The 26,367-nt window shown below is 43.5% G+C and overlaps 3 protein-coding genes across 11 annotated transcripts in view; 1 reads left to right on the forward strand and 2 right to left on the reverse strand.

Annotated features, from left to right (window-relative positions):
• The window catches only part of UROS (uroporphyrinogen III synthase), a 37,661-nt gene extending 27,562 nt beyond the window's left edge, over positions 1 to 10,099 (reverse strand). For all 7 annotated transcript variants that reach the window (XM_063607581.1, XM_034931692.3, XM_034931693.3 and 4 more), the window contains exons 1-4: positions 9,960 to 10,099; positions 3,364 to 3,452; positions 3,104 to 3,187; positions 1,961 to 2,057 (exon numbers count right to left, since the gene is read on the reverse strand). In XM_063607581.1, the coding sequence (XP_063463651.1) occupies positions 1,961 to 2,057; positions 3,104 to 3,187; positions 3,364 to 3,426 (244 nt within the window). In that variant the 5' untranslated portion in view covers positions 3,427 to 3,452; positions 9,960 to 10,099. The remainder of the gene's footprint in view (positions 1 to 1,960; positions 2,058 to 3,103; positions 3,188 to 3,363; positions 3,453 to 9,959) is intronic.
• A 164-nt stretch (positions 10,100 to 10,263) lies between these two features.
• BCCIP (BRCA2 and CDKN1A interacting protein) overlaps positions 10,264 to 26,367 on the forward strand; it is a 30,207-nt gene continuing 14,103 nt past the window's right edge. The window contains exons 1-7 of one of the 2 annotated variants that reach the window (XM_003816284.7): positions 10,398 to 10,685; positions 13,559 to 13,633; positions 14,531 to 14,611; positions 17,539 to 17,628; positions 18,385 to 18,572; positions 20,728 to 20,902; positions 23,064 to 23,508. In XM_003816284.7, coding sequence (XP_003816332.3) covers positions 10,461 to 10,685; positions 13,559 to 13,633; positions 14,531 to 14,611; positions 17,539 to 17,628; positions 18,385 to 18,572; positions 20,728 to 20,902; positions 23,064 to 23,234 — 1,005 coding nt within the window. In that variant the 5' untranslated portion in view covers positions 10,398 to 10,460 and the 3' untranslated portion in view covers positions 23,235 to 23,508. Of the gene's footprint in view, positions 10,686 to 13,558; positions 13,634 to 14,530; positions 14,612 to 17,538; positions 17,629 to 18,384; positions 18,573 to 20,727; positions 20,903 to 23,063; positions 23,509 to 26,367 lie in introns of those variants that run through there. The other variant, XM_003816285.7, reaches the window with a different exon arrangement.
• DHX32 (DEAH-box helicase 32 (putative)) overlaps positions 23,297 to 26,367 on the reverse strand; it is a 60,074-nt gene continuing 57,003 nt past the window's right edge. For both annotated transcript variants that reach the window (XM_034931687.3, XM_055093456.2), the window contains exons 10-12: positions 25,954 to 26,141; positions 25,159 to 25,340; positions 23,297 to 23,818 (exon numbers count right to left, since the gene is read on the reverse strand). In XM_034931687.3, the coding sequence (XP_034787578.1) occupies positions 23,647 to 23,818; positions 25,159 to 25,340; positions 25,954 to 26,141 (542 nt within the window). In that variant the 3' untranslated portion in view covers positions 23,297 to 23,646. The remainder of the gene's footprint in view (positions 23,819 to 25,158; positions 25,341 to 25,953; positions 26,142 to 26,367) is intronic.

Consider the following 26,367-nt stretch of genomic DNA (forward strand, 5'->3'; position numbering starts at 1 on the left):
TTCCTACCCCATAAATATCAATAGTATTTATTCAAAAGTTATCCACAGCATGTAAACAAACTACTTTCCAAGCCTCACAGCAGAACAACTGGAGTGAGCACTGGGTGGAGTCAGAAAGCCTTCCACAGAGCCAGCTCTGCCCCTTAACGTGTGTGTCCCAGGTAAGTCAGTTAACGCACCTCGTCTGTTTCTTCATCAAGGTAACTGGGATTAACTACACTCCTACTGCTTATTCCCTATGGTTGTTGTGAGAATCAAAATAAGAAAATATATGGGAAAATGCATTTTAAACTTTATTATAAAGCACCAGAAAGAGTTATAGTGACCTTTCTAGGGTTTTCCTCTTTTTCATTATCTTCATCCTCAAAACATACACAAAAAGAAAAAATACAGCTGCAAGAAAAAGCACCCAGAGCACCACTGGGAAAGAGTACACATGCTTCCCCATCTAGCGTATAATGGCACAATCGCGGCTCATACAACCTCTGCCTCCTGAGTTCAAGTGGTTCTCGTGCCTCAGCCTCCTGAGTAGCCAGGACTCCAGGCATGTGCCACCACACCCAGCTAACTTTTGTATTTTTTGGTAGAGATGGGGTTTCACCATGTTGGCCAGGCCGGTCTGGAACTCCTGACCTCAAGTGATCTGCCCACCTTGGCCTCCCAAAGTGCTGGGATTACAGGCATGAGCCACTGTGCCTGGCTGTCTCTGAGTTTCTTAGGTTCTCACACTTTCTTTTCAACAGGAGGTGAATGTGTGTATGAAATCACCAAGAAGGTGGGATGTTTAGGCTACAGCGAAGCCTGGTTAAATGTGGAGACAGAATAACCAAAACTCACCACCGTCACTTACTCCATGCCCACTCTGCTCCAGGTAATGTCCTGGATGCTTTCCTTTGGGATTCAGACTCTGCAGCTTGAATCCTGCACTTGTGCTTTACACATTGTGGGGGCCTGGAAAGTTCCATACCCATTGTTCTCCAGGCTCCTCATCTGCCAAGTGAAAATACTAAGCACATCTATCTCACAGGAAAAAGTATTCAGGACAGAGTCTCGCACAGAGTGAGCATTCAGTAAGTTCTACCTAACTAATAGTCTACTGTTAGTAGATAATCCCATTACTATTAGTAGTAATCCCATGATGAGAGGTCAAGGAACTCATTAATGTCCAAATGGCTGCATAAACCCAGGCCTAACTCACTCCAAAGCCCTTGCATAACCACTCTGCCCGCTGCCTCCGCTCATCAGTGTAACTGTGGAGGTGGGTGGCCCGAGTGTGAGGCCTGGCTCTGCACTGACTTGTTCTGTGCTTACTATCCTGGCCTCAGTTTTCTCAATGGTAACATAAGACATAAGATCATAGCAATGTGTGCCTCTGGATTGTTATCTAGGGTTAAGTGGGGTAATGAACGTGAAGTATTCATTACACAGGGTCTGACATACAACAGGCACTCCATAATTGTTAGCTAGGAAGCTGTTCAATTGCATTTATTAAGAAGGTGTTTGCTCAGGCTGAAACCCAGGGTTCTGTTAATGGGCACTGCCATTTTCATACTGTTCTAATAGTGAGGGACAGAGGTGGGAAGACAAGTCAAAGAGGTGACTGGGTCACTAAGTGCCTGACATGGTGGCACCGACCATTTTCTCATAGTTAGATTTTTTCATCATCTCTCTTTCAGGAAAGTAGTATTTATCCTATTTTCAGATGATACCTTCTAAGGGGATATATCAGTCCCTAGGAGGTGAACAACGAATAGACAGGGGAAAGTCCCCCTCAGGGTCATCTGTCTGGGAGTTTAGGAGACAGCCCTGTTCTCTTGTTTCCCAAGGCAGAGTCTGTGACCTGATACCACTAAGCACTCACTTCTCTTAGAAGTGCAGCTGCTTCTGGAATTTAGTCTCCCAGCAGGAGAAATAAGAGTAAATAAATGTCCAGTGGAATCCACAGCAGACCCACCCTCACCTTCAGTTTTATTGTTTTGATCCAAACATAACTCTGCTGCTTCCACTGCTCTGGGGCTGGTAAAAATGAGTCCCCCGTAATCTTCAGGATGAGAAAGCTGCACACCAAAAAGCAATAAAGACATTTTATACGATGGCTGTGTTCAACATCTTCCAAGGAGCTAAGACTCAGAATTCCAAATGCTTCACAATAGTAGTAGGCAAACTAATTCCTTCCACCCATCCCCCCAACACTTACTGAGTGCTTACTATGTGCCTGGAACTATTTATTCTAGGACTTTTAGGGTACACAGGTGAATTCCTTATTCCCAGTATTTCCCCCAGGAAGCTCACAGTCTAGGGCAGAGACAGTGAAACACAGGGTGATAAGTGCACTGCAGCACAGAGGGGAAGCCTGACGCAGCCTGGGATTAGAGTAGGGTGCAGGTAGTGGGGGAAGACTTGACCCGAATCTGTAATAAAAATGGGAATATTCAGGGGGTGATATCAATGCTGAAGCCCTGATTTTCAAAGAGGATAATGGTGATATCATCTACCGAACATTTACTCTGAGCCAGGCACTAGGCTGCTGTACATATCTGACTTCACTGAAGCTGTGGGCACTGAATTTTCACTCTGAAGCATTTGGAAGGCTTTACTGGACTTGTCTCCTGCAATTTTTATCACTCCTCACTGGAAGAAGAACTGAAGTTGTGGGCAGAAGCCCTGGGTTTGAGTCCCAGCCCTGTCTCTTACTTGCTAGGGGTCTTAGCTGAGTTGCCTAATTTGAGACCCCAATCTCTAAAACGGGAAAATAATACCTCCCTGGCCTGCTTTGCAGAAGTTGGGGGTGAGGGGTAGATTAAATGAGAGGATGAGTGAAAGGCTTCTAGGACTGCTGAGAGCAATGCAGGTTTGCTGCTCTCACCATGACCTGCTCTCCTGGGCCCCAATCTCTGAGTCTGGGTGGCTTTCTGGAGGGGCTGATAGAGGCTCAGTCAGAACCTCCCAACAGCAGCAGCCTCCTGGAGCCAGGTGAAGTTATGCTGCCTTGTTTTAAAGTTTGGAAATAAAATAAGGAGACAGTAAAATAGTCCCTCTCTGGCTTCAGCTGGCAATGGAGAAATCAAACACTAACATGGTGCTCAGTCACAACAGGCCTTACCTTCTCAGAGAAACTGGGAAGAGACAAAAACTCAAATGATAAAACAGGGATCAAAGTGGCTTCAAGTCCATATAATCCTAATTCCTGAAATGAAAGAATATAGTTCTGGATTGGCTAGGGCTGTTTTTAAAATAAGGAAACATTAACAATTTATTCTGCGTCAGTTCCTCTGAGGTTTTGCAAAACCCACCCCTGCCTGCTCCAGGCCCCTTGACTCAGTAGAAAGGACACTGTCGGATAAGGAGTCTCAGGCCACTTACCCTGATATACGGATCCTGGCCACAGTCGTCTTCCTTCGCATCCTTCAGTAAAAGAACCTTCATTATTGCCTGGCAGTCCTTATAGGGCACTGTGACAGAGCAAGGAAACAGATCTTAATTAGATCTCAAAGACTCTTCCTAAGCAATTTCCGATGGGGACGGTACACAAGAAGAAAGCAATCAAATGCTTGTGGAAGAGACCTATCCCTCCTACACCATGACTTAGCACTAATGGGCTTGTTCTTTCTGAAGACCCCTGTCACTGATAAGGCCAAGAAAGAGCATGTTAGCAGTTGATATCACTTGGAAAGACAGACGAAACCATTAGTGAAAGCCAAGTGTCCTATGCCAAACGTTTATGGTTCCGGAAAGAGAACTGATGTAAATTTAGGGTTCTATCAACAACAAACAGAGAAATGGATATCTTATGTTTTAAGGAGATAAATAGCTTTTCCATTTCAAGATAAATATGCTAAGTAGCTCATAAGCACTTTGGGAAATAATTATATTGACTCTTCTACTTATTAAATGATGTTTTCTAAACGTCAAGCATCATAAGAGAGTCTAACAACATGGAAAACGATTTGTTGACATCAAAAGCTTTATATACTTCATCTTCTTTCTTCCTGTAATTTCACTTCTAAGAATACTAAAGCAATACTGATAAATGTGTCCAAAGATTAACATAAAGATGCTCACACTAGAATTCTTTGGGTCTCGTTGGGTCATATTAGGGAATGTGGCTCTTATCTTAATAGCAACGGGAAGCTTCTTGTTTATAGATGTATTTTTTTTTTTTTTTTTTTTTTTAGAGGCAGGGTTTCACCATGTTGCCCAGGCTAGTCTCGAACTCCTGAGCTCAGGCGATCTACCTGCCTCGGCCTCCCAAAATGCTGGGATTACAGGAGTGAGCCACTGCACCCAGCCTTATAGATGTATTTCTCCTCTCTTTTCCTCATTTCTGCTTGCCCTTTTACCTTCTCCCTTCTCTAAGGTGATAATATAAGGAAGGAAGTATGGTGTCACAGAATAAGCACAGGACTAAGGGCCAACGGACCTGAGCTCTGGTCTCAGCTTTATGACTTAACCATGGTGTGATCTTGTTTTTTCCCATGTTAAATGGGAATAACCTCTGCCCTACCAAGCCTTAGGGTTGCTGAGTGACTCAAAGAAGATAAAAACAGCAAACAGATCTATTGAACACTTACTGCCTCCCAGGCACTATTCTAAGAGCTTCACATGCATTAAGTCCACCTACGAGGCTTAGGAAGAAGCTGAGGTGTACAGAGGATGACACTCATCCAAAGTCTCAGAATTGCTACGTGGCAGAGCTGGGATTCACACCCAACCAGTCTGGCTCCAAAGTCTGTGCTTTTAACCCCCTACGCTATATTATGCCTCACATACACTTTGAATACGAAAATGTTTGGGAAAAATAGAGGTATAAAAATATAAAGTATCACTGTAGTACAACGTGCTTAGTTTAGTTATGCAAACACCCCAAAGAAAAATCAATCTACCCATTGTAAACAGAGAAAATATTTCTCCTGGGTTCTAATCTGTGGTTCTCTTAGGTAATAAAACCGATGCTGGCATGAAGTTTAGGCTTCTGGATAATAAAGAGCTCCCTGAGATGTGTTGCAAATAAAAATCCAACTACTACCCTTATCCTTTATCTGACGTCACTGAAAGCATTTATCTTCTTTTTTAATCCTGTATACAATCATTCCCAAACACTGAAAGCATTTCTAATATAAAATTAGGCCAGGACAGTGGTTCATGCCTGGTAATCCCAGCACTTTGGCAGGCTGAGGCAGGAGGATTGCTTGAGAGCAGGAGTCCGAGATCAGCCTGGACAACACAGCGAGACCCCATTTCTACAAAAAATTTTAAAAATTGTTAACAAGGAGCCGGACATAGTGGCGCATCCCTGTAGTCCTAACTACGCAGGAGGCTGAGGTGGGAGAATCACTTGAGCCCAGGAGTTCAAGGTTGCTGTGAGCTATAATCGTGCCACTGCACTCCAGCCTGGGTGACAGAGAAAGATCTTGTCTAAATAATAATAATAATAATAAATTAAAAGGTTCTGTTGTTGATGATTCTTTGCTGTGCTAGAGTCACATATTATCAGGCTGATTGGGAAAGAAATCAATTGAGAAGCGTGCACAGATAGGTTAACACGTCGCCACCTTGGGCTTTAGGAAGAGGCTTAGTGGAGTAGAGGGTGTTTGCACAGGAGGGCCAGTGTCTGGGTTCTGGTCTAGGCTGCTCTTGCCTCAGTCTCAGTTTCAGATTCCTGTACGTTGGAAAGGGGCTGTGAGCCTCTCCATTGTTGGCTTTTTTGATGGACTTTCTTTCCTGTAGTAGATGCTCATTATTTGCTCACCTTGTGGGAAAACAACAATTTCAATTTTACCCAGCATCTTTGAAACAGAGAGAATGATTAATTTTCCTTAAAGTAAAATGGAGCACTTGTCCTTCAAGTTGCCTGCTTAGGTCTCTCCCAAGCATACTCTACTTTCTTTCCTGTTCTAAAGTTTTTTGTTGTTGTTGTTTTTTGAGACGGAGTCCTGCTCTGTCACCCAGGCTGGAGTGCAGTGGTGCAATCTCAACTCACTGCAACCTCCGCCTCCCGGGTTCAAGCGATTCTCCTGCCTCAGCCTCCTGAGTAGCTGGGACTACAGGCATGCGCCACCATGCCCAGCTAATTTTTGTATTTTAGTAGAGATGGGGTTTCAGCATGTTGGCCAGGATGGTCTCCATCTCTTAACCTCGTGATCCGCCTGCCTTGGCTTCCCAAAGTGTTGAGATTACAGGTGTGAGCCACTGCACCCGGCCTAAAGTTTTTTAAAATAAACTTCCACTCCTGCTCTGAAGCTTGCCTCGGTCACTTTTTCTGCCTTATGCCCCCAGTTGAATTTTCTTCTGAGGAGACAAGATTGAGGTTGCTGCAGGTGCCTACTGATTTGCCACTGGTAACATATTTGGTGCCATGTGACTCAGATGGTAAGGGATCTCTATGCCTCGCTTTCTTCTGCTGGAGGCATCTGATCCCTGTGCAGTTTTTCTTCTCCTCCCTCTCTCCTGCTTACTAAACAACCCCCAGAACAATTCCTCTTGGCCATACGTGACTCTGCTCTCTGCCAGTTGATTTCTTAGCTCACTCTGGTGGGTGGCTCATGGGAGTGGGAAGGACCCTAGGGTCTGCATCAAGCAGATCAGAGGCACTATATGGCCCTCCTTGATAGGAGGCTTGTGAGACTGGTGAGGCTAGGGCCTAAAAACCGTGCAGTGTCTGGGGTTTCCTCTGCCTTTTTTTCCAATGAAAATAACGAAACCTGTTATTTCCCATTGAGGGGGAAAAAGGCGGGAGAAGCCCCAGCAGAAATGAAGCTGCTCCTGAAGCTTCCAACATGAAACTCACCTCGGCACTGGTAAAAAGAGGGCTCAACCTGTCTCTAGATTTACAGTCTAATGCTTGCTCTGCCATTTTACCCTCATACTTATGTTCATCAATCATTGATGAAAAATAAAAGAAAAAAAAAAAGACTGGAATAAGGGCACCTTACTGGTAAGAAAGAACCAAACCTCAAACCCGTACCTTCTATGTCATGGTGTTCTGAGTATCAGCAATAACAACAGTCACCCTTTTACTGAGCATTTACTCATGTTAATTACTGGGTGTATTAGAGTTCTTCAGAGAAACAGAACCAATGGCATATATTTACATCTAGAAAGGGATTTGTTATAAGGTATTAGCTCATGCAGTTATGGAGGCTGAGAAGTCCCATGATCTGCTGTCTGCAAGCTGGAGACTTGTTAGGAGGAAGGCTGGTGTTGTAGCCTGAAGGCCTGAGAGCCAAGGGTGTAGGTTCCAGCCTGAGTGTGAAGGCCTCAGCACCAGGAGCACCAAGGGCAGAAGATATCCCAGATCAAGCATGCAGGAGGAGACAGGACACATTCTTCCTTCTTTGGCTTTTTGTTCTATTTAGGCCCTCAACAGATTGGATGCTGCCCACCTACTTTGGGGAGGGCAATCCACTTTACTCAGTCTATCCATTCAAATGCTCATCTTTTCTGAAAACAACTTCACAGACACACCAAGAAATAATGTTTAACCAGATATCTGGGCATCCGTGATCCAGTCAAGATGACAGGTAAAAGTAACTATCACACTGGGCTAAGCATTTTACATGCAAGCCTGCAATCCTCACTTAAACCTGCAAGGTAGGTGGTATTAGCCTTATTTGCAGGAGGTGAAACCAAGTCCCTGGGAGGTTTGAGTAACTTGTCCCAGGTCACACAGCACAGTAAGTGGGAGAGATGGAATTTGGATCCTGGTCTGAAGCCCATGCTCAGTCTCCTAACCACTTGCTACCATCCCTCTGCCTCATTAAGATAAATTCTGAGCTAAAGATGAACACTGAACGAGTGGTAAGCAATCTACTACCTGCTGAGTTCAGTTCCCTGGGGTCAGCACTGTATTTACTTTCACATTCACTATTCTAATTCACACTTTGACCATGAGCTCAACACTGGGAACTAATCTGAAGGCATAAAGTAAGGCTTTTTCCCCTACTTGTCTTACAAAAGTGATCCTGTTTACTGTGAAAGATTTGCAAACTACAAAAAAGTATAGTTCCTCAAAAAAATAAACATAGAATTACCATATGATCTAGCAATTCCCCTGCTACATACATACCCCAAAGAATTGAAAGCAGGGACTCGAACAGATATTTGATACTCATGTTCATAGCAACATTATTTACAACAGCTAAAATGTAGAAGTAATCAAAATGTTTACCGACAGATAAGTAGATAAACAAAATGTGGTCTATACATGCAATGGAGTATTATTCAGCCTTAACAAGGAAGGAAATCCTAATGCATGCTACAGCATGGGATAAACTTTGAAGACATCATGCTAAATGAAATAGTCACAAAAGGAAGAATATTGTGTTACTCCACTTACATGGGGTTTCTAGAATAGTCAAATTAATAAAGATGGAAAGTAGAAAGGTCATGGAGGGAAAATAAGGGAGTTGTTTAACTACAGAGTTTCAATTTTGCAAGATGAAAAGAGTTCTGCCAATGGATAGTGGTGGTGATGGTTGCACAATGTGAATGCACTTCATGCCACTGAACTGTATCTTTAAAAATAGTTAAGATGGTAAAATGTATGTTATGTATCTTTTACCACCATAAAAAAAGTATAAAGAAACAGGAAAAAAAAATTGGCTATGGCATCTCAGTGCAACTCTATTGATATGTTCACATGGTCTTTCTGAGTCTTTTTTCTAATCTTAGCCTTCTGATGGGTCTTTTTTGACAGCTTCCTCTCTTCTCCATTACAGGCACATGTTTTTGCAGTTGTGCGACCCAAAGAGGCCATTTCAAGCTGCCCCATCAGATGTGGAGCGCTGATGTGTAAGTATTAGTTTAATATCCATGACATGGCTGGGTAGACAAGAGACTCCCAGGAAAGACGGAACTCACAGAACACGATTATGGGCAATCTGGGCTCCTGGGGACCTTTAGGGCACGCCATCTCCTACTGATGAAGGATCACTGATTTATCAGATGTTACCCTGCTTAAACAGAAGCAGCCTATTAGGGCAGCTCACACCATTCCTAGAATCAAACATATCCAACCCACCCCCCTCATTTTACAGAGAAAAATCAATTGAGAACCGCAGATCTTATTCCTAGAAAGCTGATGAACCCTGTTTCTCTCGCAATGGGAAGACCTGGCTGCCCCAGGCTGCATCCCCACCTGCCACAGGGGCTGGCGCTCGCTCTGCAGTTGGCCGCAGTCCCCTCCACTCTTCTCTCCATATAGGCTCGGGTCTTTAACCTAGACTACCCCACTGGCCCCGAAGCATTTTTTTTTTTTTTTTTTTTTAGATAGGGTCTCCCTCTGTCGCCCAGGCTGGAGTGTGGAGTGCGGTGGCGCGATCTCGGCTCACTGCAACCTCCGTCTCCTGGGTTCATGCGATTCTCCTGCCTTAGCCTCCCGAGTAGCTGGGACTACAGGCGCGCACCACCACACGTGGCTAGTTTTTGTATTTTTAGTAGAGATGGGATTTCGCCATGTTGGGCAGGCTGGTCTCGAACTCCTGACCTCAAGTGATCCACCCATCTCGGCCTCCCAAAGTGCTGGGATTACAGGTGTCCGCCACCACACCCGGCTAATTTTTGTACTTTTAGCAGAGATGAGGTTTTGCCATGTTGGCCAGGCTGGTCTCGAACTCCTGACCTCTGGTGATCCACCCGCTTTGACCTCCCTACGTGCTGGGATTACAGGCGCGAGACACCGGGCCCGGCCCCCCGCCGAAGCATTTTTAATTGCGGTGCCGGCTTTAAAAAAACTTTTAGGTCAAGAAATGCGCTCCAGAAGCTCGGCGAGGGTAGGCTGGGCAGGCGCCTTCCGTCACCGGCGCAGCGGTAGCGGCAGCGGACATCCCCGCCTGGGCAGGACCAGGTCCGCAGAAGCCTCGGGGCCCTGGCCCCACTGTGTCACACACCGCCCGGGGCCGGGCCCCTGCACGCCCGCGGGCCTCGGCGTCTGTACCGGTACAGCGGGCGGCGACACCTACCTCGCGGGGCTGGGGAGGCCCGAATGGGCTAAGAGACGGGACCGTGCCCAGCACCCGGCCTGGCACACAGCTGGCACCCAGTCGGGGGGCGGTGTCGCGCAGTCCCAGCGAAGAGGCTGCAGGAGCAATGACAACAGGGGCGGAAGCCCCCTCCCCACGCAGCCCGAGGGGCCGCGGCGGCCACCCGCGCCGGGCCCCAGGACCCCGCACCTCAGACTGGGGTCGCGTGGGTGGCGGCGCGCAACTAGGCGCTCGCGCATGCGCACCGACATCCAGGCCATGGAATGAGGCCAGAGGTTAGATGGGTTGAACCACTACGGGAAGGGGAGGGGAAGCTTTGGGAGGAGTGATGGAGGATGGAAAGCAGAAGAAAAAAGCAAGATAGGACCGCAAGCTGGACGTGACTGTAAGGGGTCATGGCTGCGGAACCCAGCAGGGGCATTGGGGTTGACGTGCACTCAGCGCCGAGCTTCTTCGTAGTTCCTCACCCCCTTGGCTACTATGGGCTGGTCCGGAAGGTCAGGCAAGGGGAAGCTGCGCAGGCGCAGTGTGAGCGGCAACATGGCGTCCAGGTCTAAGCGGCGTGCCATGGAAAGTGGGGTTCCGCAGCCGCCGGATCCCCCAGTCCGGCGCGACGAGGAAGAGGAAAATGAAGTCGAAAATGAGGATGAAGACGATGATGACAGTGACAAGGAAAAGGATGAAGAGGACGAGGTCATTGACAAGGTGAGAAGGACACGCTCCCCTAGTTGGTTTATACCTGAGAAAAACTTCCTGGCAAGCCCAGGCTGTGTAAAAATAGCGTAGGGTCTTCCCTGACCCTGAGTGTCTGTGAGGAGAAACTGGAGATAAGTTCTTTCTCAGGTTTCTCCTCGGTCTTTAACACACTGCAGCCATAGTAGTTATTTTTTAAAGGTCTAGTCCGGTCCAGTTAACCTCCCAACCCGCGTCCTCCCCGAAAAAGCCCGCCACATCAGGTGTGTTCTTCTCGCCCTCTTTAGTTCTCAGGCTGAAGCCTCAGATCCTGAATCGGCCACCCCGGGCTCGCAGAGGGGGCCCTCTCCCCTCGGGGCAGCAGCTGTCCTCCTCTTCACTCTGCAGGCGGCACTCACTTGGGCCCTCAGTTTCTTGAAGGCTCCTGCCGCGTTCTACCGTAGAAGCCTTTTCAAATGCTCTTCTTTATCCTGCAGTTTTCCCTTCCTTCTTCAGATCTCAGCTAGGCTGTATTTTCTGGCTCCTGGGGCAGCTGACCCAAGTCGTGGGTAAATCTTTGGTTTCATAGTCTCATAGAACTGTGTTCCTTTCTTCAGACTAGGTCCTACCGTAGTGCCTGGCAATACAGGTACTTATTATTTGTTTAGTAAACAATTAGGACTGAATGATCCTTCAGCCTACTGAATGTTTAAATAGATACCTCAGCCTTAACTTGTCCAAAGCAGAATTTGTATAATAATTCATGCCCCTCTCTTAATCGTCACCATTTCTATAAATGGCCCCTAAAGTCACCAGCTGCTCTAACCCAAAACCTGGGGCTTAACTTTAATTCCTCCCTTTCCTCATCCTATATCCAGCCCATCAGTAAATCCTGTTATCCAGACATTTCTCAGCACTAATTCTGAGACCATCGTAGTCCACACCTCTATCATCTCTTGCCTGGACTACTATTTAATGTAACAGCTTTTAACCGGCGTTCTTTTCTCCATTTTTGTTCCCCTACAATCAGTCTATACTCCACTTACAGTCAGAGAGATCTTATAGGTCTGATCTCAGGCCTCTGCTCAGAATGCTGCATTGGCTTTCTAGTTCATTTACAAGAAAATCAAGAGTCTTCACAATTGAGGGACGGAAAGGCAGCCTGGATGGCTGGATCAGAATAAGGAAGAGAGAGTGATAGGAAATAAAATCAGAGAGGTAATCATGAGTCATGATGAGCATGGAGGGGAGCATGGAGAGAAGCATGGATGCAGGATTAGAGGTGACACCATGGTGTGGGTATGTGATCAATCTTCCTTCCCTTACAAATCTTTACTTTGGCTCTATGCCTTGAATGCCATCTCACCATTTTTCACTTAGAACTTTGACTGGCTATTTTATTACTTTTGGGTTATAGAAATCAATGCTGCTTGTGTTAACATGGGAAATCTATCACACCACCACAGTCTTAATTCTAAATCACCTGGGAATGAGGGACAGGGCTCTTTTCTACAAACGTGACTGTTCCTGCTGAAGCCATGTGGAGATGAGCCCATACCCAGGAAAAGGGTGCTGGACAGATAATCCATTTGCCGCCCATTTCCCTGGTGGTGCCATAATAGTTAGGGACAGAGGACCGAGATGTCTGTCTAGACAAAGAAAAAAACACTAGATGAGCATTATTTACAGAATGTATTTATATATAAGGAATAAGTTTAAGTCCTGAATAATGACAGTTTGTTATTTGGTTTAGTTTGATCCTGTTTGGAACACTCCCACCCGACCTCTTGTGTTTTGCTGCTCACATAATCTGGCTAAGTTAGCATTTGAAGTCTGCAAAGCTGGACTTAAAGAGTTCAAATTGGAGCTGGAATTGCTCTAAGCAATTCCAGGGCCTTGCACGTTTACAATTAAGGAAGACTTAAATATATACATAGTCAGGGTGTCAAAGTAAAAGGAGGTCTGATTTCCTCTGCGATGTCCTTCAGCTAAGACCTAAATTCTGAAACCGTTAAAACCTGAAGTGCCTTTAAATATATTATTTCATCAGAGCCCCAGGTTCATTGTGTCACTTATCAAGGTCTGATTTAGGGTCCTCAAGGACTAATCTTGTTAGTGTTTAAAAGCAACTAGGTTTTGTTTTTGGCATTTTAGTTCCATCTTCTAGATTCTGTTGTCTTGCAGATAGAGATCAGGGAGCCCAGCTACACATTCATTCTTCTAGTCCCTTGTACTCATTGTATTTCCTTCTGCCTTAGGGCCTTAGTTTGTGCTGTTCCCTGTACCAGGAACTCTCTTTGCTGTTTCTCGGTTCCTTGCTCAAATGTCACTTCAGGGAAGGCTTTCCTGACTGACTTCTTATTTTTTAAGTTGTTACAACATTGTGTACCTTTGTTTTATAGCACTTACATTTATTTCTATGAATATTTCCTTAATGCCTATATTCCTCCCTAAATCGTAAGCTGCACAAGAGCAGGATCATTTGTGTCTGCCTTACTAACCTTTTCATCTTGAGTGCCTGGCACAGTGCTTGGTACCTGGATTGGTACTTAATAAATATTTGCTAAGCAAATGTAGTGTAACCTCAAATCCATGGGCTAAGTCAAGCTCTAGGCAATTCCAGGGACTTTTGAAGTGATTTTGATTTTTGCCCACCCTTTTTGTAATCAGGAAAATAATTTATCCTTTGTGGCTGCCGTGTCTGGTTTATTTGAACTGGACTTTCTCAACATTTAAACTAGGTTACTCTGAGTGTTTTGTTTTCTCAGGCTTTTGTGTCACCTGAAGAAATAATGTGAAGGTGCTTTGTATTCTTTACAGATGGCAATCTTGGCAATGTTTGCCTATTTTAAAGTCTAGATGTTTGTAGTTTTTCTGGTAACAACTATTTTGTGTGTTATTTACAGGAAGTGAATATTGAATTTGAAGCTTATTCCCTATCAGATAATGATTATGACGGAATTAAGAAATTACTGCAGCAGGTATTGTCTTTTATTTATTATGCATAAATTTCCTCTTCTAAGAAAAATCAGGGGCCGGGTGCAGTGGTTCATGCCTATAATCTCAGCATTTTGGAAGGCCGAGGTGAGAGGATTGCTTGAGCCCAGGAGTTTGAGACCAGCCTGGGCAACATAATGAGAACCTGTCTCTACAAAAAAATTAAAAATTAGCCAACTGTGGTAGCACACACCGTTAGTCCTAACTCCTCAGGAGGCTGAGGCTGGAGGATTACTTGAGTCTAAGAGCTCAAGGCTGCAGCTATGAATGTGCCATTGAGCTCCAGTCTGGGCAACAGAGTGAGCCTCTGTCTCTAAAAAAAAAAAAAAAGACAATTCAGGTCATTCAATACAGGCTCTCCCAAGTTCATCTTTTTAGAATTTCCATTTCTATCCTCTCCACCTTGCCTGGAAGGAAGAATTATTTCCTTTCATCTGCTAATTAGAGTTATTTTGTTTTTTTTTTAATTCACAATTCTTATGTAACAGTCATATAACTGTGCTGTTTGGTGCTATAAAATTGATGCTTGCTGCTTCTCCTTATTCTTTTACTCATATAATATGACTTTGGTTCTTTAGCCTTTATAGCTCTACTGTCCTTTTCACCAAATTCTTTGGCCTTAAGTTTATCCTCTCTCGTTTCTCCCTTTTTTCTCCCCCTCCCCCATTACTTCTATATTACTACTGACTGCTTCTTTTCTGAAATTTCCTAATCTTTAGCTTCTTTGACTCTCCTGGGCTTTTCTTTCCCTCTTGGGGTTGCTTTTCTAGATCATCATCTTAAGTCACAGAAATTTCATTGTTTGTATTTGAATATAGGATTTGAAGTTATTAGAAATCATGCTTTGATCTTAATTTAAAATAATTTTTTCCTCCTTTTAGCTTTTTCTAAAGGCTCCTGTGAACACTGCAGAACTAACAGATCTCTTAATTCAACAGAACCATATTGGGAGTGTGATTAAGGTAAGTAGGATAATTGTGTTTATTCTGATTAAATGAGTTCTTTATTCTGTTCATGCTGGGCATCACCATGCTTGTAATCCCAGCACTTTGGGAAGCAAAGGTGGGAGGATTGCTTGAGGCCAGGAGTTCAAGACCATCCTAGGCAATATAGCAATACTCTGTCTCTGCAAAAAATAACAAAAAATTAACCGGGCATAGTAGCACATGCCTGTAGTCTTTTTACCCAGGTGGCTGAGGTAGGAGGATCTCTTGAGCCAAGAAGTTGAAGGCCATGGTGAGCTTTGTGCCGCTGCACTCTAGCCGGGCAACACAGCAAGACCCTATATCTGAAAAAAAAAAAAAAAAAAAAAAGGAGTTCTTTATTCTGTTTAGCTCAAATTGGAAGCAGTATTACTGGAGGAATGGAGACTGATCAGAAGTCATTGCAGAAATCCAAGCTTATTAAATGCAGTAGTCCAGGTGGGGGCAATGGAGAGGGAGAGAAGTGGGCTCATTTAGAAAATATTTGGGAGATGAAATATGATGAGGCTTAGTCCCTGATTGGGTCTGAAAGTGAGAGGAAAAGGAGTCAAGGATGACTTCCAGGTTTCTAGCTTGAGCAAACAGGATAACAAACATGGAGGAAGGTCAAATTAGGAGGGGGAATGTGAATTTGGATTTGTACATTTTGAGTTTGAGTTACCTGTGAGATACCTGGTAGCAGGTGGAGCCCTGGAGACTTGGGAGTTGGTCGTAAATGTTACTGAGGTCGTAGAAGTGATTGAGATTGCACAGGGAGGGAAGGGACAGACACCTTAGTAATACCAAGAATACTTGGATGAGTAATATAAGTGGCAGAGCCAGCAAAGGAGATTAAAAGGGATGACAGGAGAAGTAGAAGAAACAATAGTGCAGTGATGTCATACACGGCAAGAAAGAGAACATTTGAAGGAGGAGGGGATGGTCATCCTTATCAGATAGATGTTGTAGAGAGCTCAACCACATAAGGACTGGTTTAGACCCTGGCTCTGCTGCTTATCATCTGGTGGTTCTTTGGGTTATCTGTTGTTTGTATAACAAACCACCCCATAGCTTAGTGTCGTAAAATAGCAATAGTCATTTATTTGGCTAATGGATCTACAGTTTGGACAGAGCTCAGTGGGCACAACTCATCTGTGCTCCTGCTCCATCATGTTAGCTGGGGTGGCTTGACTAGGGGCTGGAGGATTCCCTTTCAAGATGGCTCACTCACATGACTGGCAAGTTAGCCCTAGCTGTCTGTCGGGAGCTTAGCTGGGACTCTGGACCAGGGGCCTTAGTTCTTCTCCATGTGGGCCTCGTCACGCATTGGTTTGCTTCCAAGAGCAAGCTGCCCAAAAGAAGCAGGCAGAAGTGATATAGTGCCATTTCCACCATTTGCTTAGTCTTTACAGATACAAATTTCTACCTAGGGGGAGGGCACATTGATCCTACCACTCCATGAGAAAAGTACCTAGGTCACTTTGTCAGAAGAGCATGTCCAAGGAGAGATCCATTGGGGCCATCTGTGAAAGATACAGTCTGCCACAGTACCTTAATCTGTTTCCATTTCTGTCTCTGAAAATAAGGATGGTACTAGCACCGATCTTGTAGAGTGCATGGGTAAACAAAATGAATTGCTGACTGCTTAGAACAGTGTCTGGCAGCTGACATGTGCTACATATGTGTAGCTGTCACTGTTGATGTCTTTTTCCTGTTCCTAGCACCTGTTCCCTAGCCTGTTGTGAAAAACACAACAAACAAAAGCTCCATTCAGTCTAATGTTCCACTCTTAAGTACATCACCTTCAGAGCCAAAATTCTTGAAAAGTAATCTTAAGTCATGGTTTCTACTTCCTGTCCTCCTATTCATTCTTCAGACACTCTTATCTGACTTTTACACCACTAAAATTCGGACACTGAGTGATACGGTCACCAACATACTTGTTACTAAATACAGTGTACACTTTTCAAGGCTTCTGACAATATTAGTAACTTTATGGCACTCAATGTAAAGAAAATGAGAAATTAAACCTATGGGGCATTCCTTTTATTAGGGCAATGGGAAAAAGCAGACCACCTGCTCTTTCATCAAATAAATGTGATCTCTAGCTGATTCGTGTCTTAGAAGACCTAATGGATATGGAGGAGGAGCAGTTATTTTTATCCTTGAAAGAGGTTATTATCAAATGGCAGGATTCACTCTTTAAATGGATAATCACATCAATAGCTCTGCAGTTGTAACTGTGGCTTCTTGGGATTCTTCAGAGACACTTGAGGTGTCCTGAGGATAGAGACTTCTTGTTCTTAGTAAAGGGACTACCCATAGTGTTCAGTGGAGCCAGTCCCTAGGATCATAGAACAAAGGGCAGGGGGGTTCTCTTTTTTCCCCTTCTCTCTTGCTAATGTGGTAGGTGTAAGTGGCCCTCAAGCATTGCCTAGCTTCAGTAATGGTCAAGACTGACAAGTGTTCTGGAAACTCATGAGTTTTAGATGAAACAATGCTGTGGGCCAGCAGAGAAGCAAGGCTTGGCTCCAGCCTAATTGTGTAGAAAACAAATGAAAATGCTTTATTTCATGAGGTTTATCTCTTCTGGATTTGTATTATATTGAGAATCTGATAAAAGAAAATGACTTAAGAATCTAGTACAAAGAAATTTCAATCTGTTCAGAATCTGAAAGGAGGAACAGAGTCGAGGTAAAGCGAAATGAACAAGGTCACACAGTATTTAAGATACAATGCTTTCCAAGATGATGGTGGTAAAACTGTGACAGTATTTAAAATACAATGCTTTCTAAGATGGCGGTGGTAAAACAAAGTTTTGCTTTTGAAAAGTGAAAAGATAAATGAGGCCTACATCCCAAGACTTGGTATTATACTCTTGGTATTATACTAAATATAACATTTAAATATTTTTTCTTTTAAAATAGCAAACGGATGTTTCAGAAGACAGCAATGATGATATGGATGAAGATGAGGTTTTTGGTTTCATAAGCCTTTTAAATTTAACTGAAAGAAAGGTTGGTTTCACTGGATAGCATCTGAATGGTTATTTCTTAGGCCAAAACCACTTTTATTTAATGCATGGTGAAAATGTCTTTTATGTTAAACAGTGATATTAACTATAGGGATAAGTGCTCTTGTGAAATCTTATTGTAATCCTTTTTTAATATGAAGGTGGTGGTGTTGGGTCTGTACCCAGTTAAAGTTGTTTACTCCCTGTGGTTTAGGGAATCATCTGGCTTTGCAGTCCTGATGTTGGAGCTGTTTGTGCTGTGTCTCTGCAGCTGTTATCTTTGCTACTTGTGTAGTGGGGATATTCTCAGGCTTTGCTGCCTCAATGTTGAGGGCATTTACTGAGATTTTATTTTGTTTTGATTCATCTCTTTTTATTGATTCTCTGATGAGTTGTAATAAAAAGTAAACCAGCTGCTTACCCACCTCAGAATAAGATGCAGGCTACACTTAGTCTTTAATTTTGAAATAAACTTTCCAGTTACTTCCATCTATCTTTATGAGATGGACTAGAGTTGCCATTCCAGTGTGTCTGAATGTTAATTATGACTCTCTTACCACTCATCATGGGATGGTAAATAACCAGTGTATTTACTTTTGAGAAATGCTTAAGCAGTCAACACTGAAGACATACAAGACGTTAAGGCTATGGCAGGAAACTGCCCTTAGCTGTAAGATGAAAAGTGATAGCTTTTACTCTCAGGTTTTGTCCTCTATGTGATGGCTTGTAATAGGAAACAAGCTTTCTCTTTGCTTTCTAGGGTACCCAGTGTGTTGAACAAATTCAAGAGTTGGTTCTACGCTTCTGTGAGAAGAACTGTGAAAAGAGCATGGTTGAACAGCTGGACAAGTTTTTAAATGACACCACCAAGCCTGTGGGCCTTCTCCTAAGTGAAAGATTCATTAATGTCCCTCCACAGATCGCTCTGCCCATGTACCAGCAGCTTCAGTAAGAGATTCTGGGAAAATATCTTTGAACAGTAATTTTTTTTTCAAATAGATTCAGAAATGTCATTTAAGTAGAATATGTAGATATAGAAAGAGTTCTGTCCTTGGTTTAAGCGGGTTTAGTGTGAGGGGAGTGGAAGAAACATCCTATGAAGTACATACATTATTAACAACTGGCTTTTTGAAGAGTTTGTGACAATAATCATGAAATTTTAACTTAAGATTTAAGTGATATATAAGTAGATAATTTCATATAGACTTTGCATCCCCATTTGATTGAAGTTTTCCACCTTCACAGATAGCTTTCTGCAACATGAATAAAATAATGAACAATTACAACAATAACAAAACTGGTAAAGTTCCCAAATTCTATTGGTATGTTTCATAACTAAGGAAACCATAGTCCTGATACTGTGGCTAGCTTTTCAGGGTTTTTGTTATTCTATTTTTTAATCCAGAAGTTTTAAGTTTACAAAAATATTTCAAATGTAGCTGTGAAATCTAGCAAACTGAGTGTACTAAGAATTGTATTGTCTGTGCTTTGCAATAGAGGACAAAATATAGGCAGATTCTCTTATTTATTTCTATCTAATTTAAATTTTTTTTTTTTTCGGTAGAGACAGGGTCTTGCTACATTGCCCAGGCTGGTCTTGAACTCCTAGGCTAAAGTGATCTTCCTGCCTCGGCCTCCCAGTGTTGGGATTACAGGTGTCAGTCACAGCACTTGGCCTAGACAGGTTCTTTATAGAATATTCTTTCTCAGAGGTCATAGCCCTTGCGTTGTGGTTTTCCTTTAAATAGCTGTAGGAATGCAACTCTACTCTGGAAACCTTTACGTTTGCTGTTTTTTCCTAGGGATTCGGTGCTTCTTATCTCCTGCTCCCTGCTCTCTCAGCTGTAGCTCAGATTGTGCTTCTGGTGCCTTAAGTGGTTTTTGGTTTTTTTTGGTTTTCTTTTTTTCTGATCAGCGGAGCTCACATTTATTTGGTTTTATAGGAGGGTGATTTGCTTTCTCCTAGTCCTGTTAAAGCTGAAGTGAGCCAAGCGCAGTGGTGCACGCCTGTAGTCCCAGCTACTCAGGAGGCTGAGGCAGGGGGAATGCTTGAGGCCAGGAGTTCCAGGCTGCAGTATACTATGATTGTGCCTGTGAATAGCCACTGCACGCCAGCCTGGGCAAAATTACAAGACCCTATCTTTTTTTTTTTTTTTTTTTTGAAAAGGCCAGGTGTGGTGGCTGACACCTGTAATTCCAACACTTTGGGAGGCCGAAGCTAGCAGATCACTTGAGGCTAGGAGTTTGAGACCAGCCTGGCCAACATGGCGAAACCCCAATTCTACTAAAAATACACCCACAAAAAATTAGCCGGGTATGGTGGTGCAGACCTGTAATCCCAGCTACTCAGGAGGCTTAGGCACGAAAATCGTGTGAACCTGGCAGGCAGAGGTTGCAGTGAGCCGAGATTGTGCCATTGTACTCTACAGCCTGGGCAACAGAGTGAGATTTTGTCTCCAAACGAAAAAAAGAAAAAAAAAAGAGGAAAGCTGAAGAGGACGGTTGTTCTGAGTTTCTTCTTTTGTTCAGGGGCATCCAGATGCACAAGGCTATGTTTAATTTTCAGAAAGAAGAAACATTAAGGCTTTGTTGTGATTCCATTGCTAGAATTTAGGTTGTGTGTTTATGCAGTTTCTGCAGTATGTCAGAAATTAGTTCCAGACTCTAGCAATTAGAGACTGTGGTAGTAGTCACAGGCTGTAGTGACATTGGTTGTGGCTGTATACCTTTGTGTGTTTCAGTTAAATGTTCATTGCTTTAAAAAATTCAAAAATTCAGATTCGTATATATTTTTAACTTCTGCACAGGCAGAGCAGTGATACATTGAGTGAATTTGAGACTCATCTGATCTGTTAGTTGCTATATATCCACAAATCAGCATAATCTGAGAGATGTATCATAGTATTATAAAAAGTAATACATAATCTAAAATGCAACTGATTATGTAAATAAAAATCATTCCTGTAGACTAAGTGTTCAGATTGAATGCCTGCGTCACAGCAGAACCCACTGAAGATGCCTCACCGGGTTTTCTGTACTCTGGTTTGTTGATGGATTTCACTTGACCCAGCAGGTAAACAAACGTTGTGTGTGTGCCTTGCAGGAAAGAACTGGCGGGGGCACACAGAACCAATAAGCCATGTGGGAAGTGCTACTTTTACCTTCTGATTAGTAAGACATTTCTGGAAGCAGGAAAAAACAATTCCAAAAAGAAACCTAGCAACAAAAAGAAAGCTGCGTTAATGTTTGCAAATGCAGAGGAAGAATTTTTCTATGAGGTAAGACTATCCTGCTTATTTGTTTAGATGTAAATAAGGATTTTCTTGAAAATGATTTATCAAGATTTATTGTTCTCCCACTTTAGGTCCAAGTCTTTCAAGTGTGGCTACTCTGTTTTTCTGTTTCCCCACAGGACCTAGCAGCTAACATAGTGCCAGGTGCATAGTAGGTACTCAGGAGGCTAGGCACCAGCCTCCTTGCCTGCACTGTGGTTATGAGCATGAGGAGGAGGAGGAGAAAAGTGATTAACCTGTTAAGAATGATTAGGCATTTATAATATGCTTCCTGTGAAATCTTTCATTCTAAAACCATGCGGAGAGGTAGACATTAGCCTGGGGTTTACAGATGTGGACTTTAAGGCATAGGGAAATGAGGGAAATTACCTGCGATCACACAGCTGGTCAGTGTGGAAGCTGGGGCACCCCTGCTGCTCTGTGTCCTTAGTCGTGGATGTCATCCTGCTGGTGGGATTTCTCCAGCATTTTTTTCCTATAAAGGTAGCTTGTACTGTGATGGACAGCCATATACCAGATAATATTCTTACCCTCTCTTCCTCTGAAAAATCTTGAAGTGGGCCAGGTGTGGTGGTGCACACCTGTAATCCCAGCACCTTGGGAAGCTGAGGCGGGCACATCACCTGAGGCCAGGAATTCAAGACCAGCCTGGCCAACAGGGAGAAACCCCATCTCTACTAAAAATACAACAAAAAAAAATTAGCCGGGCATGGTGGCAGATGCCTGTAATCCCAGCTACTTGGAAGGCTAAGGCAGGAGAATTGCTTGAACCTGGGAGGCAGAGGCTATAGTGAGCCGAGATCGCGCCACTGCACTCCAGCCTGAGCAACAAGGAAGAAACTCCGTCTCAAAAAAAAAAAAAAAAACAAAACAAAAAAACAAAACAAAAACATCTTGAGCCAGGCACGGTGGCTCACACCTATAATCCCAGCACTTTGGGAGGCCAAGGCGGGTGGATCACGAGGTCAGGAGATCGAGACCATCCTGGCTAACATGGTGAAACCCCGTCTCTACTAAAAAATACAAAAAATTAGCCGGGCGTGGTGGCACGTGCCTGTAGTCCCAGCTACTCGGGAGGCTGAGGCAGGAGAATGGCATAAACCCGGGAGGCGGAGCTTGCAGTGAGCCGAGATTGCGCCACTGCACTCCAGCCTGGGTGACAGAGCGAGACTCTGTCTCAAAAAAAAAAAAAAATCTTGAAGTGTATCTCTGAGGGGAACATATTTTCCTGAGTTGGATGATATCACATCACTTTGAAGACTTCTGCAGAAGACTAAAGCACTACAAATTTAGCTGTGCCCGTCTTTTCCAGGAAGTAAATAGTAAACATAATTTTTAAAAAACATAGGCCGGGTGCGGTGGCTCATGCCTGTAATCCCAGCACTTTGGGAGGCCAAGGCGGGCGGATCACGAGGTCAGGAGATCAGACCATCCTGGCTAACACGATGAAATGCTGTCTTTACTAAAAATACAAACAATTAGCCAGGCACAATGGTGGGCACCTGTAGTCCCAGCTACTTGGGAGGCTGAGGCAGGAGAATGGTGTGAACCCAGGAGGCAGAGCTTGCGGTGAGCCGAGATCACGCCACCGCACTCCAGCCTGGGTGACAGAGTGAGACTCTGTCTCAAAAAAAAAAACAAAAAACAAAACAAAACCATATGCTTCAACACCTCAGGTTGACCATTTGGGGGGAGTATGTATGGGTGTTTTAAGATGGCGGGGTATGCAGATTTACTCTGTCTTCACACAAAAGCCTGATGCTAAGGAAGCAGCTGAGAAAGTGAGAAAAGAGTGTTTGAAGACAAGTTCTTGTTAAATATCAAATTTTACAAGTCTTAATTTCATTATGTTTCACAAGATTATTTTGACAATTAAATGAAAATACCACTTAGCTGCTTGTTCACCTCTTAGAAATTGCACACCTCTATCCCTGTTCCTCATGTGGGTTTAAAATCTACTTGGTTTGTGTTTTATAACTTCTGCCTGAATGTCCCATTTGAACTTTTTCAATTCTGAGTTTTGCTTTTTTTTAGCTCTCATTCTTATTTAAGCATATGCCAAACGTAATATTCTTTGCCGTAGATTAAATGGGTTTTGTCTTTGGGTTGTCCCGATTTTTAATTCATGGTTACTTATTTGGTTTAGAAGGCAATTCTCAAGTTCAACTACTCAGTGCAGGAGGAGAGCGACACTTGTCTGGGAGGCAAATGGTCTTTTGATGACGTACCAATGACGCCCTTGCGAACTGTGATGTTAATTCCAGGCGACAAGATGAACGAAATCATGGATAAACTGAAAGAATATCTATCTGTCTAACCCATTTCCAATGGACAGTGATGGGCTTGTTTTTGTAAAATTACCAGAAAACTCAGTGGAGATTTACCGAAAAACTCAGACTTTATTCAGATTAAGTTCCTCTACAAAAAGTAGGGTTCTGTCCCATGTGTCTCTGACACATTTACAAAATACCAGTTTTTTAAAATTTTCGTCAAATTATGAGTGGTTGATTTAAAAACTTTTCCAAGAAGAAGAAAAGCATGGAGTAGTAATCTAAAGAACTCAATAAAAACTTCTATTTTTTATTTTAAAATAATATACACAGTGTTATTTTCTTCAAGACCGTCCTGTGGATGTGAAATCCGTCTTCGCGTCACGTATCTCCCATCTCCAGCAGTTCAGCCATCCAGCTACCTTTGGGACCCTACCGCACCTTGTGTTTGCTGGGGAGTCACTGGAGAGTGCATCTCTGTTCAGCAGTTTCAGGGCACGTCTCACACATTTGCTGTTCCTTATTCATTGTTGACACAGGGGATAGGTGATCCACTACTTGCTGTAGAATGTCCTTACTTTCACTAGGAGGCAGATTACTGAAATAGTATTGTGGTACCAGCTGCATAAATCTGTTTAAGACAAAAAGATGAGATTATGAGTGGGGAAGGTGGTGAGAGACACCAAACATTATGTCTGGGCACTTCCCATCCCTGGAGAATCTACCTGTAGAACCGGTATTTAATTTGAACTCAGATAGTATCTCAGTCCGACTTTGTAAAATAAATACTTTCTGGTTTTTATGCAGCCAATCCTGTTGCATTTCTAGAATAAGTTGGCCTCTCTAGTGTTATGCCACACAGTGGAAGTGCTGTCTACCACTAACCTTTAGTGGAAACTAGTATTTCCCCTAAGGCCCATCACCATATAAGAGGCACCAATCGTATGCTTAGGAGAGCTTTGGGTAGGGGATAGAGGGGGTATCTTTGCTTCTTATTTTAACTAGTACCACTCCACATCCAGCTGCGTAAGCCAGACATCTATGAGTCACTCTTGGTTGCTGCCTTGAACACTACTTGCCGGAATAGTAGTGGAACCTTCAAAATGGATCCAGACTCTGTACTGGCCTCTCAAAGACTAGTGGAGTAGTCTCACTCTTGCCATTGCCCCTCCTTTCCATTCATGTAGCAGCCACAGTTATTTTTCCTTTTTTCTTTTTAGACAGCATCTTGGTCTGTCTCCCAGGCTGGTGTGCAGTGGTGTGACAGTACCTCACTGCAGCCTTGACCTCCTGGGCTCAAGCGATCCTCTGTCGCAGAATCTCAAGTAGCTGGGACTATAGGCGCATGCCACCACACCCGGCTAATTTTTTTATTTTGTAGAGACGGAGTCTTGCTATGTTGCCAGGGCTGGTCTTGAACTCTTGGGCTCAAGCCATCTTCCTCCTGCCTTGGCCTCCCAAGGTGCCTGGCCAGCTACAGTGATCCTTAAAACTATATCGAGAAGATGCTACTCTTGCTTAAAATGCTCCAATTGCTGTGTACTGCACTTAGATAAAATATAAACTATGTGGTCCATAAAGCCTTACACCTTCTGGTGCCTGCCTCTCTCTTCAGCCTTCCCTCCTTTTCCCCAACAGCTCCAACTGCAGTGGCTCTTGAAAGATGGCTAAGCTCATTCCTCTCAAGGTCAATGCACCTGTATACAGTGCATTTCTCTAGCATTCTGTCCTTCTTAAAGACACATGGTCTTTGCTTTTATTTCTACACTGTCTTTTCTATGCTGTAATCTAACAGGCAGGGACATTTCTTAGGTATCATCCACAGAGGCCTGCCCTTAGTAGGTACTCTCAACGTAAATTAAGATTGCATCAGTATAACTTTAGAACTAAGAATAAAAGCCAAATTTGTCATTTACTCCTACAGGTATGAATTAAAAAAAAATACAACCCTTTCTTCTCCATTAAACTTACAGTTCAGGAGAGATTTCTGAGGTAATCCTGATGTAGTTGTTCTCAGAAATGCTGAATTTATGGAAGAGGACCCACTCTGGCATCTTCTTGGTGATTGAGTAACCAGACAGGGGATGCAGCTGAGCAACCTGCTTATGTGTCAACATTAAGTAGTTACCTGATCCATCAACATCCCGAGCAATCTGAAAGGCAGAGTTTTAAAGAAAAAAGATTTTGTATTAATATGGAGATCATTATACAAAAATGTTTGTTGAAAAAAATACCAAAGTATTTTATACGGGATAGTTAAAACTAACGTTTGCCACTCATGTTTCCTACTTTCACATGTAGAAAATAAGCCATAAGCATGTTTTGCCTAAAACTTTGAGACAGTGATGTTAACTAACTTCAGCAACAGCAGGGCACTGCTAAAACAGTGCAGCTGTGAGGTTAATGTTTTGGCCATGAGATGAAACTTAGCACGCTACCCACCATACTATGGGCGACATACACTCCAATGCCAAGTGCTTTACACTTGGTGTGTAGCACGCAATGACCCTGTGATGTAGGAACCTTACTTTACGGATGAGGAAATCCATAATGATATGTCATTTTTCTCCATTAAGACTACATATTCTGCCTTGGCCCTTTATTCCCTTGAGGGGAAGGATATTTAAGTACCAAATCTTTAATAATAACATGGATTTTTAGTTTTACTTAATGTCAAAATCATCATCCTAAGCCATTGTTGGCAGCGTGTCCTGAGTATGTGCAATTCAGCAGAGCCTATGCTGAGGTGACCCCACCCCTTCTCACCTGCATAAAGTAACCGGACAGAAGAGCTTTCTTTATGTTTAGAGTGTTTTCCTTGGAGCCAAAAGCAGGTTCTGCATAGGGAAGCTCGATTCGCTTGATAATTTCTAAGAGTTCAGCTCGAATAACATCTGCCATTCTGAGTGCTGAACAGTTGAGGAAGTAATCACGACACCACTTTTCAACACAGTCTAGGAGGGAAAGAACACAAGGCTATTTAGAAATGATTTGTCAGAAGCTCTAAAGAGCCCAGGCCAGGCAGTTGCCATCTTTAAGCCCTGTGCTCTCCTCTCCTACAAAGGAGGCCACATAGGTGAGTGGCAGGAAGGCAGCAAGGACAAGGATTTCTGGTGGCTGCAAGGTCAGCTGTCAGGGCACTACCAGGAAGGGAGACGGTGCCACCGACAGCACCCATGC

The sequence above is a fragment of the Pan paniscus genome, chromosome 8, assembly GCF_029289425.2.
Source record: "Pan paniscus chromosome 8, NHGRI_mPanPan1-v2.0_pri, whole genome shotgun sequence".
NCBI lineage: Eukaryota > Metazoa > Chordata > Mammalia > Primates > Hominidae > Pan > Pan paniscus.